This window comes from Cryptomeria japonica, chromosome 4 (genome assembly GCF_030272615.1).
Source record: "Cryptomeria japonica chromosome 4, Sugi_1.0, whole genome shotgun sequence".
NCBI lineage: Eukaryota > Viridiplantae > Streptophyta > Pinopsida > Cupressales > Cupressaceae > Cryptomeria > Cryptomeria japonica.
Window position 1 is genome coordinate 157,056,506 of NC_081408.1, and position 13,085 is coordinate 157,069,590.

Here is a 13,085-nt window from a genome sequence, read left to right on the forward strand (position 1 = left end):
GAGAACCTTTTCAGGAGGTTTCTCTATCAACCGTGACTACAGAGATTTCAAACAATTTTAATCAAAGAAAGCGGGATGAGCAGGAGCGGAGCTGCTGGAGCTAGGGTTTTGAGAAGCGAGGGAGATGCAGGGGAGGGTGGAGAAGATGATGGGGAGGCAGACGACGAGAGGGGCGGAGGGGGCTCTTGTTTCATGGCCCCTGCTTTCCTTTTGGTACGTGGCAAAATACCTTTCTATTGGTGAGTGGTGTGGGGTTGAGTTTGCCCTACATCACATGTCTTTTTCTGGGTGGAGAGTCGCTAGCGGTCTTGTTGCCGTTTTCGTCGTTCTCGGGCCTACGTTAGGCTTAAGGACTTTGCCTATGTTTCTCTCTCTCTCTCTTTCTTCACTCACTTGGGGCTGGGAATCTGCTTTCTGCCTACGTGGGTTGGCTTTGATCTAGGCTTTGTAGCTTTGTAGCCTTTCTTATTGGTGCTTTTTCATTTGCATGGAGTGGAGTAGTGATTTTAACATGGCCTCTGCTTGAAGGCCTCTGGCCATTCCCCTAGTGCCTTCTGTGCGGGTGTTCCGCTGTTGCCGTTGGGCCTTCCTCCTCTTGCTGTATGGTTTTGTTCCACATCCTTAAATATCATGAAGATCACATACTCCTAGTGAATATAACATAGTATCAAGAGAAATGTATCATGCCAAACTCTAAATCAGTGATCAAGAGTAAACCATGACATAATAAAAAACTCTAAACCAAATATCACCTATAACCATCTCCAATCAACATGACTATAACCATCTCCTACTAGTACACCTGCAAATGTGAAAGACCCTCTATAGAAATATGATCAAGAGATCCTCCAATATATGCACACTAAGAAGATCATCCACTATCCAATGGTGAATACACATCATTTCTAGCAACTCCCACTGAACCATGATACCAAGTCACACATGGCATCGTGAAAACCATCTCCTACATGAAGAACATCTAGATCTACACACATATAATTGTAAAGTCAATAACGCCAAGTGTAACCATGATCTCTAAGACTCGAAGATACATACAACTGCCAACAAACCACCAATTAGAAACCAATCCTACACCCCCAACTCATCACTATCAAAAGCTCCAATTGAAAGTGTAATCAAATAAATAACTAAGCTATCATGACATCATGATCAAATACATGGTACAAGTCCCATGCGAATTATCCAAGTACTATAACATCATCCATCTTCTCATCTCAAAACAACCTTACCAATACACAAATGACCATAGACAAGGTCAACTAAGGAGTATCCACCATGATGAATCAAGCCTAGTGGATATAGAGAGTCTGCAACCGAGTCATCCCACTACAATCAATAGGTCGCATATCCTACAAATCACATAACTCATAGATCCAATTACTGAACATACAAAATCATCATCACATTAGTAAACTGCAAAACTGAGATATCAAAGAGAATAATCCTATAGACCATAATGACTCAAACACCAAATCAACATCCAATCTGATTTTCCAAACATGTCCACAACCAAGTAGAATAGTCAAGGAAACAAATAAGCACCAAAGAGATAATCAACAACCTCCTAACATCAAACCAAATCACCACCAAATCACCACAAACATGACTATGTCATTGCAATGCAAAATATGTACCTTCATACCCATGACACCATAATCATAACCAATAATGTACCTTCACTCAACTATCACCCATATGAAACTCCAAGTCTCAAACCATGTCCAAACCATGTCCTCAAACCAAGACAACTTGTGTACCTTTCATTATCAAAGTCCAACATTGAAAAAACATCTATAAACCTATACCAATAAGCATAAAATTGGATAATCAACTAAAGCATCATAAATATATAATAAGAACATGTACTCCCTTAAGGTTACACCTCATGACTCGTCCGGATGCACTCACACTTACACCCTGAATCTCAAGAACCTACAAGTGACCAAACAAGTACACTACTCTACATACTCATCAAACTGATAAAATATAATCACCACAATATATTAGACTAAACATGCTCTCAAACACCTATTCAAAATCCAAAATCTGATTCTGTATGCAAAAGTTATGACCAAAACTGTGAAAAGGATAACATCTGGCTTCCAAGATCTGAAAACATATCAAAATGAAACAATCAAGGAACCAAACTAGTATCAAACTATACTGCTCAAAATAAGCTTTCCAATGAGTATAAGAAGTTGAAAAACAGACTCCCCGAGTGAAATTTATGCTTGGTTTAATTTCCAAAACCAAAATTTTGGTGGCAATTTTAATTTTTTTTTACATTGGCCAAATAAATGTAAAATTGTTAACCAAGCCTAAAAATAATATCATGGTGGATTTAATTTTTTTATTAGCATTTAAATTTTTTAAAATCACATTTAAAAGCGCTGAGCTGGCGCATGGTAAAGGGGCAACCGACCCAAGTGGGGGCCTATGGAGAACCCATCGACCAGGCTCCTGTTACCCACGGGGCAAGGCCCTCAGCCGATAGGTCTGCTGACCATAGTACCTACCAGTATATAGGTACTGTGGAAGGTCTTGAGCCAGTAGAGGGGGAAGGGGGAATGGGGGTGGTGACTTGTGTCATGATTTTGATGGTTGTCACAGCCATCAATCACAATTTTTTTGCATTTTTCTCAACTGTGACCAAATTGGGGCAAGTTATATATCAATTTTTCTTTCTCGACCAACATGAATCCATCCATGAGGTCCATTTTGTGTCTTCGAGCCAATTATGAAATTTCACCCCCAAAACCCTCATTTAAAGCAAATTTTCTATATTGCCCTAGATTGACCAACTTCGTCAAACCCCAAATCTGCAAACAACCCATCATAACAACAAACCCAAATAATATAGATCTAAAATAACGACCTGCAAAACCATATATCTTGCCTTATATTTTCATTCTTTCATGCATTCTTGGATCCCAACTAGGGTTATAAGCAACATTAAACCAATAGCTTTGGTGCCACTTGTAAGGAAACATACAATCATCTTTATGACAATTTTCATATAACCCATTTAAGATTTCAATCAAATAAACACATAGAAGCTATATTCAAAGAATAGACAACATACCCATGAAAATGTGAGACAAGATATATCCTGAGAAAACCCTCATGAGGAAAAAACCTAGCCTCCAAAAGCATCATCCACCATGTATTACCAACAATGCATCCATTACAATACAACTATAGAAAGCCTTCAAAACTCAGCCATAACCAAGCACTCCATTTGACCAAGCATGAATCCACACATCTCATGACATGTGCATAATAAATAAAGAGAAATTTTCACTATGTAAGAGTTTGGACCTTCTAGCCTTTCAATTATTGTTCTTTCTTCTCCAATTCTTCTTTCAACTTATTTATTATCTCATCATTGTGTAACGACTGGGAAGTTTCTTTATGCAATGCCTCCTCTGTTCATTCCATTTGTTTTCTCATTTTCTCTTCCCTTTCACTTACTTATTTCTGGTTTGCCTCGATTTTTACTTACTTATTTCTTCTACACTACAACTATAAGCTTCAAACTTCCAAAAAAAAGAAAGGAAATATTTTCCTTATTGAGATAAAAGATTTATCTCAGCTATCAATTGATTACACACACTCTGGCTAATTAATTTCCTACTCTGTCTGCACAATCCACCCACCTGCCATAAACTGTACTTTGTTTCTTGATTTGCTAAGTTGGCCGTGGTCATAAAATGTGTGCTTTATTACCATAATCATTACTTTACAACTTGAAATGATGCATGATGTCAATCCAAATTTATCCCTTATTTATCCATTTAAAAATTACTTGTAATATCATTGTTATTAATAAGCTGGTAGAGATTTTCATACAAGCATAATTTATCATTCCTACTTATTATCTATAAAATTAGAAAATAATATTTTGAAAACAATACTTGTAGCAAATGTATACTTTATTCCATGAATTCTTGTCAAGAGCTTCTATAAAGAACTGATTAATGCTCGGCAATTAGGAGCCATCATGTAGAAATAACCATCTTGCCAAAAAGGCAATGAGAAGATTGATCAAGAGCTATCTAGAGCATAGGTATCAATTTATCAGTAGTAAACTGACAAACTAGTTGGGAGTTAATTTGAGCTCTATTTGCCTGAACTAAATAATCATTAAATAACATGAGATCATTTCTTGCAAATAAGATTTTTGCTTCAAGAACAATCAAGAGCTACATAAACATAAATACGAAAAAAGACTTATTTTTGGAGAGTCGAGAGCCATCAAGAGTCATCAGGGGCAAACTATAGTTGCTCTAGAAAAAAACTGTCATTTTTGGTTTTTCAACTTTTTCCTTAGGTATGAATTTCCATTTCTAGTTTTCAATTCACCCCTAGGGTAGACCATCATTTCTAGTTTTCACTCTTTCCCATTTTTTTTTAGGAGATAAACTACCATTCTTGGTTTTCAATTTATCTCCTTTATTCTATCTTTTTGTTGGAATTATTCAGAATGATTCTTCACTATAGAAGTGTTGCCTTCTATGATGAAATTTCTAATTCTAGACTGTAACTCTGAAACGAATTCTTCTTTAGATGCTGGTTTATGATATATTTTGATATGATGACCATTAACTAACATACTCCTTTCTCCATCAATAGGTACTAACTGAATTGTACCATTGTCAAAAACTTGATCTATCTCATATAGTCCTAACCATCTTGTATGAAACTTTCCTTTGAATTCTTGAAACTGAGAATCGAACAATAGTGCCTAATCTCCTTTCTTGGATTGTCTTGAAACAATATGCTTATCATGCCATATTTTCCTTTGATTCCGAATAATCTTTGTATGATGCAAAGCTTCCATTCTTATTTCATCTAATCTGTTTAGCTACAAAATTCTTTTCTTCTTTTCTTCAGATGGACTAATCCCAATTTCTAATGTTGTTATCAAATTCTACAATTCAAACTCAATTGATATTGTATGCTCATATTGTGGTACCTGCAAGAGAGACACAAACAACACAAACACACACACGAAGCATTACATTAGAGTTAGAAATCAAAACAAAGCAAGTTAATGAATAAAAACTCCCAAAATCGTTCCATGGTCCTCTATCTCTAACGATCCTCAAGATTCAAGGTGGCCCTCACTTGGAATATCACTTGATCTCTTGGATGACAACCTAGAGAACGAGATTTAAATGATTCTAGGACCAAAATGGATGCAACAAAGATCCTAGTGAATGGTGAGATGAGGGATGAAAACATAGATGCAAGATGCTAAACTAGGTATGATCAAGATGATAAAGATGAGATGAAGTTATGTTAATTCCAAATTGAAGATTAAGATGAACTAAATAAGCTAGATGAAGATGAAAACTAAGTAATTGATATAAAATTAAACTAACTAAAATGATCCAAAGCATGGTATAAATGCTAAGTGTCAAAATGATAATGCTTGAAGATGACAAGATGAGTTCCTTAACCTACAAAAATGACTATAAATTAGAGGCATAAAAGACTTGATTGCATCAATGAAGAATGAGAGCTCTATTTATAAGAGAAATAGGGCAATGGATGGTTGAGATTGAATAATCTCAACAAGGGCTTGGATTGAAAGTTATCAATCATTGTGAGGGAATCAATCCAATATGAAGTTGATAAATGTCATCTTGAGAGGGGTTGAGAGGAGATGAAGGTTACCTTATGAGGTAAGGTTAAGTTTGGCTATTAATGGGGGACAAATTGGAAGGATCTTTTGCAATTTTAGGGAGCCTTGTTGGATAAATGAAATTTTTAATTCATTTAAAAGATTTTCATTCAAATTTGAGAAAGGATCTCAAATTTGGGGAAAGGAAATGATTAAGGGATGAGGGGAATTTTAGGTAATTTTGGTAAATTAAAATGATTTAATTTAGCCAAAATAGGGAATGCAACTTGCATTTGTAGGATTTTGCAAGTGGAGGGATTTTAAATAAATTTTGATTTATTTAAAATGCACAAGGGATTTTTAATCAAATATAGATTTAATTAAAGGGGGAAAGGGGTTTTAATTAAATAAATAAGATTTATTCAATTAAATGGCTAGAGGAGTTTTAATTAAATGAATAAAAGTTGTGCAATTTTTAGGTGTCTACATTTTCCCCCTCTTTGAAGTGACATGAGACCACATAGTGGGTGCAAGAAGTTGGGTCCCAATTCCACTGAAGTGTGCAAGCAAAAAAGTTTGCCGCTAGAAACGAGGACCCGTTTTTTAAGAAACGGACACCCATTTAGCTTCGGGGTCCCAACCAACAAAAATAAACCGGGTGCATGTTTTAAAAAATAGGTGCCCATTTAGGATCAGAGCATCGTAGAGAAATAGGTTCTCGTTTAGGATCGGACCATCTTAGAGAAACAGGCGCAGATTTCTAAAAATGAGCACATGTTTCTTAAAATGCTACAAATTTCAAAACGGGTGCCCTTTTTTTGAATTTTAAATAACAAGTACCCATTTCATAAAAGATGGAGTGGGAAACACACCTATGCCTCAGTTTTGGCTTCATGTTAGGCTTGGTTGGACCAAGTCTATGCTTGGACCTCCAAAAAAATAGCTAAGGCATTGGAATATGAGATTTCTGCCTTGCCATAATTTTTTGATGAAATGAAAACCCATTATATTTCTTACTGTCTTGATTTCGAAAAAGTAAATTTCATGGTGATATGATTATTTTAACTATTTTTGCATTATTTATTAATCAAAAGTGGTACTAAATGTAAAATAGTGAGGTTTGGTAAAACTTTAATAACTTTTTTGTTTAGGTATTTTGGAAAATAAATTATATGACAATCAATCTACATACAATTCTTTTGAAGATTAAAAAAAAAATTGAAAATATGAAATTTTCATCAAATTATTGTGGCCATATGCCAGATGTTTTGAAAATGTACTTTATAGTCAATTAAAAATTAATAAAAAATATATATATTTAATAAAAAATAAGAAAAAATATTCTCACCAATATTTGGTGTCTTGGGTATCTTTTCCTAGAAGGATTTACAAAAATTCATTTATTTATGTCAAAATATGGTGGTCGTACACATGTTTGGTATGGTCCTAAAACAAACATTTTGAAAAAGTGGTTTTTAAACATACCTACTAAAAAGAAATTTCTACCATGTGGGTATTGAAAAAAATTATATATTTTAAAATTAGACTCCGAGCACTACATTTTCTATTACTGAAGTTTTTTTAGATTCAATCTCTAAGTACCTCAAATTTTGACATCAATCGATGGAAAATTTGAAAAATAGGGAAAACACTTCCACTTTTTGCCCAAAAGTGGGACTCAACTTCTTGCAGCCACATGCTGGTGCATGTTGATTCAAAGAAGAACCCCTGATTTGTTGTCAAAATTCTTAATATGGTGTCTTGAATATGAAAAATTGAGTTGATATGAAATGTCCATATGAAGTTGATTTTTGGTATGATGATATGCCCCCTCAGACGATAAATTGAGAAAAATTGTGTGTCGAGGGAGAAGTGTGAAGTAGGATGATTTTCAGATTTGTATGATTTTTTGAAATTTTTTATTTTTTTGGATTTTTAAAATTCTTTGTTTTTTGGATTTTTAAATTTTTTTATTTTTTGGATTTTTTTTTTAATTTTAAAATTTTTTTGGATTTTTTGAAATTTATCGCCTAATAAATTTTATTTAAAATGATATTTAAAAATTGGTGGTAGGACTATGTGGGGATAACGCGTACATGCCACACACATCCACTAAGGCATCACAACCGCCTGCATCAGCATGGGCTATATAAACCTTCCAAAGGCCTATTTCCACCTCATTTGCACACTTGTCTTTGGAGAACTGGAGCTTGAATTAGAGAGAGGAGATGACATCCCTACCACCATCACCATTTTGAGTGCGTTCGTTGATTTGAGAGGCCGCCAGAGTATGGCCCACCAGTGAGTTCGATCTTCTAACCCTTCTCGTGAATTTTTAGCTTAGATTTTAGTCATTTTTGGTAGATTTTTGGATTTTGCGGGCTAGCTAGGGTTTGTTGCGCATTTTAATTTTTTTTGCTTCTTTGTGCACATTTGATGTTTTTTTTGATGCATTCGAGTAATTTTGTTGCACATATAACAATTATTGTAGTGCATATGATTTTTTTTTTTACGCATATAACAATTATTGTAGCACATATGATTTTTCTTTTTATGCATATGATTACTTTTGTTATGCATTTGATGTTCACCGTGACGCATTCGCTTTTTCTTTTTATGCATTTGATGCTTTTGTTTGCGCATTTGATTTTTTTGTTTGCACATATGATGATTATTATAGCACATATGGTGGTTTTTATAGCACATATGATGGATGAAATGACATATTTGATGACTGTTTTGATGCATACGAGACAGTGAGGAAATTCTTTTATTTTTAGAAATTTTTTGACATGTAATTTTGATATTTAGATTTGTTATGAAGTTTTACACCCTGTCAAAGTGTCAATTTGGATCAGATGAGTTGATTTTGATCGATAATTGATGTTTGTCATTTATGAGTTTGTTGTGTTAGTTTAATTTTTGGTCTCGATCAATTTTGAGGAAAGTCGATATGGTTCAAATTCATTATGAGTCTATTTGCGATATGGGCTAGATTTCGACATGGGTCTTGATTCAATATGAGTCCTGATTGTCAATATGGGTCAAACTAATTGCTGATATGGGTCAATGTGTCAATTATTTTTAGATATGGGTCAACTAGTCATTATAGGTCTTGATTCGATATGTGTTCTAATTCTAATTGTTTGATTGATTGGTGATATGAGTGTGGACTGAATGAAACTTTATTGATTAAATTTTTTGATATGAGTCCTGTTATGAAGCTTGTTGCTGATTTTTGATATGATTTGCTGATATGGTGCATGATGGATTGAGTGATTTGAATAGGCCTTGGTTGATTGTGTGACTATTTTCACTTGAGTTTTGGATTGCTTGATTGTGTAGATTAGATGTAACTGATAGGATGATATCCATGTATTGATATAGGTTGATCGAGGAGATCTCTTACTTCGAGAAAAATTCCCGAAGACGTTTGTGATGAGAGATCGATTGAGCACTGATGACTTAGCAGTCATAGAGGCTTGCGGGCTTATCCATTTGTTACACATGCCACCTTATCGAAATAATAGGGCATTACTCACCGTGCTAGTTGAGAGATGGCATAGCGAGTATAACACCTTCCATTTGCCGATGGGTGAGATCACAGTGATCCCAAAGGATGTCTAGCAGATTCTATAGATTCCGATCACAAGTAAGCTTGTTGAGTATGATGTGGAGGAGGTTAGTGGGACAAACACATTGTGGGAGGTGTTTGTCGATCCCCATATTGTAGTTTATTTTGTGGCATGGCAAGATATGGTGGATAGTCATGCCCCACTCCCTTTAGTTTTGGCAGGTTTGATTGGTAGCTTCCTAATTCTATAGGAGGTCACATGGTTTATTAGTTGGATGAGGCCAAGTTCTCTTGCGGATGGTGCAGGTGCAGACACGATATGCATGGGGTATTTGTTTTCTCACCCATTTATACCATGAGTTTCACTAGGTGGTGTATTATGATGCATCTAGCCTAGCTGCCAGATGCACTCTACTATAGATCTAGGTATGGGAGCACATAGTCATGACTTGTCCACTAGGAGAGAGAGGCAGACCAGCAGGGGCACCTTTTGTCATGATGTATAGTAAGGCAGCTTCCTAGTTGATGCTTAGGAAGTTAGAGTATTGGAGGTGGGCTTTTGATGATATGGATACAATGATTTGGAGGCCTTATTGAGGGTGTGAGGCATATCTGGAGGATGCTTTTGAGGTGTCCCACTTATTTATGAGAAGATTCCTTTTGGTTCGCACCCCATACATGATAGAGTGGTTCAATCTTCCTTGGGTCACATGCATCCTATGTCGTAGGGAATGACTATGTATGCTTGGGTACATAAGGAGAAGCCAAATTGAGGCCCCACATTGGATTTTGCCATAGCCTGGGCTGAGTCCCATTCTTTACCTTATTGTGTATGGAACATGTTTGAGGACATAGCAGATGCAGGGATGACTCCATAGTATACATTGTACTTTTTGACAAAAATATTCCCTCGACTGACAAGGCTAGGAGAGCCGATTCTTGCACTAGAGGAGATAGATGATGATTATCAGGGTGGAGGTGGAGGTCACCGAGGTGGGAGGAGATGTATGGGCAGAGGCAGGAGGGGTAGGAGAGGTGGAGCTATTGGACAAGGTCGGGGAGCAGGTGGTGACGAGGGAGGAGGAGGAGATGAGGGAGGTAGTGGGAGAGGTGTGAGGGGTAGAGGAGGAGGATGGAGGGGAGTTGGTCAAGGAGGGCTAGTACAGGCAGAGGATGTGGCTGCTATGGAGGTTGAGGAGGGATTAGGCAGTGACAGATTTGAGGAGGAGAGTGATTCTTCTAGTGAGGATACTGAGTCTGAGGAGGTTGGTGGGGGAGTGGGTTTGATAGGATTGGTGGGAGTAGCCACAAAGGAGGAGGAGGAGGAGTATGTGCAACCATTAGCCCGATGGAGGAGGATTGATATGCCTTCTCCTACCCCTCGATAGGTTGGTATACAGGATCCGCAACTTTCGCAGCCATAAGGTGTGCAGATTAGAGTGCCTCCCCATCATCAATAGGCACAAATAGAAGCATTATAGACCTTGTTGTATAGGGTACAAGGTCATCTCACACAGGCCCATGAATAGGTATGAGAGTTACAGAGACAAGTGGTGACAGTGTCACTAGAGCGAGATACTAATCAGGAGGGTTTATAGGCTACTCAGGCATAGATTGCTCAGGTCACAACTAAGAGGGATATTGAGAGGGAGCATTAGGGCTGCACCGATTAGATGGTTCAGACTCTGTAGCAAGCATCCACACAGGGGGCTACAGGAGAGACCATTTGGACTCTTTTGTATCAGTCTGAGAGGGCCATGTACTACAGGGATGGGTGAACTCATAATACTGGTTCCCACTTTTTGACCAACTTTGACACTTAGATGAACATTTTGCGAAAAACCTTCACTTTCCGACACCTATAACTTTTAAATCGTTAAGAATTTGAAGATGATGTAAACTAGTGATTTTTAACATCCTTTTTGTAGATTCTAAATATATTTTTTTCAATTTTTTTTGAATAAAATTTTATTGATTTTTCCATCTCCCTCAAAAGTAGTTTTTTACAGGAAACAACATTTTTTAAGAGTGATGTGCATCCCGAAATGTATAAATTTTTTTCTATAAATGATAAAAACTTATCTCTTTTAAATTTTGGTTTGTAACATCAATACCCAGGGCATGCAGTTGGTTTGATAGTGATATGTTGAATATTTTTTATTTTATTAAGTTCTGAAGTCCGACTAATTATAATTTAGATATAGGTGTACGTTTGAACACATAACTTGCTCTATATATATCAAAAGTAAGTTGTTGTTTTTTTGTTAGAAAGAAGACATCAATACCTAGGGCATAGATATTTTTCAGAATTTTTTTGAATTAGTTTGCTATTTTTCCCAATGCATTGAACAAAGAAGTTCATGTTCGGTGAAAAACCTACATTCATAAAAAATAAAATAAAAATATATTAATAAACTTAAATATATTAAAAATTATACCATTTGGAAAGCTTATAATAAGGACTAAATCCTCAAGAAAACAAAACTTCTAAATGAATTCGTTTGACCCCTCAAAAGCTAATGTAAAATTGGTTTTTTATCAGCATTTGATAGATGCAAAGGAGACTCCATTGCAAGTATGATTTAGAAGTAGAGAGGTTCTATCCAAGAAATTTTGATCTAAGAGCCTTTGATCTAACTCTCTTAAATTAATTACTTCAAATGGGACCTCTTAAAGCTTAAATAATTATATTTTCCAAAAAATGTATGATTTCAGCAAAAATCAAGATGTACCAAAAAGTGGGAACCAACTTTGTGAGTTCACCCGGATCTATACTTTGTGGTGGTGCTGACAACTCAGTGGACTCCTAGCTATGCAACTAGTTCTTAATGGGGTGGATCTCAAAGACAGAGGGATAATGAGGGGGTTGTGGGTCCTAGGAGGGATTCTCCTACTAGTAGTGTAGGTGTGGGTAGCTCGAGCTAGGGGGTTGTGGATCCTAGAGGTGTTCAAGCTAATGCATTCCCTTGACTGTGTTCTTAGATGTTGCATTTTGTAATCTGATGTACTTTATACACACATCTTTATATTGTGATGATCTCTTGATATGATACATTGTTGCCTGTTGATGTTGTTGATATGATACTGTATTGATGTTCTGATTCTCAAATGATCTCATGATATGATGCTGATGGATGTTTTAGTGTTTATTGATGTTTAGTGATTTCTTTGAAACTAATATGACTTGATTTGATGGATATTATTATTGATATGTTATCCAGAGATTTTGATCATTGTATTGCTTCACTGATGATTGGTTTTGACGTATATCATTATTTTCCTTTGGATCAACATGTGGTCACATAGATGCATGATGATATGTTATGGATGTAGCTACTTTGATTGTGATGAGCTATATGATATTCTTTTGATCTATATGTCTTTTTCACGTGATGATGCAAATCATGTGATGTGTGTGTTTTTTATATTTATGATCTATATGCTTATATGATGATTGTAATGATACTATATGTTTAGAAAGTGATACGCAGATGATGGTTTAATGATTGTAGATTCTTATAAATTGTGCAAATTTTTATAACATTTTTTTGTGCTTTGGATAATGCAAATAATGCGATCTATAATTCTACATGTTCTTGATATGATATACTCGTGTATAGGATGCATTGTCATAATGATATGATTTTGTGTTGTGAAGTGATATGTATCTTGAAAATGAAATATATGATATGAAATGATAATGTGAGATGTATAATGTGATAATGATAATAATGTTAATGATTCTAATGTGATTTGTAAAATGATACGGATAATGTACCTAATGCATCTTTACAATGATATGGAAATGATAATGCAACTAAATGTAGTGTGAAAATTGATAATGATGATGCAAGATAAATGATA

General features: G+C 35.6%; 1 protein-coding gene across 1 annotated transcript; it reads left to right on the forward strand.

Annotated features, from left to right (window-relative positions):
• The first annotated feature begins 75 nt into the window (after positions 1 to 75).
• Positions 76 to 10,609, forward strand: LOC131874977 (uncharacterized). The gene is made up of 4 exons (XM_059218961.1): positions 76 to 213; positions 529 to 600; positions 9,035 to 9,216; positions 10,144 to 10,609. The coding sequence occupies exons 1-4, from the start codon at positions 76 to 78 to the stop codon at positions 10,607 to 10,609; spliced, it is 858 nt and encodes a 285-aa protein (XP_059074944.1).
• Positions 10,610 to 13,085: the final 2,476 nt, after the last annotated feature.

Coding starts and splice junctions, on each gene's coding strand:
- LOC131874977 (XM_059218961.1), top strand. CDS start 76: ATGAGCAGGAGCGGAGCTGCTGGAGCTAGGGTTTTGAGAAGCGAGGGA. Junction 601..9,034: donor TGGGCCTTCCTCCTCTTGCT/GTATGGTTTTGT, acceptor GTATTGATATAG/GTTGATCGAGGAGATCTCTT. Junction 9,217..10,143: donor GTTGAGAGATGGCATAGCGA/GTATAACACCTT, acceptor TCGACTGACAAG/GCTAGGAGAGCCGATTCTTG.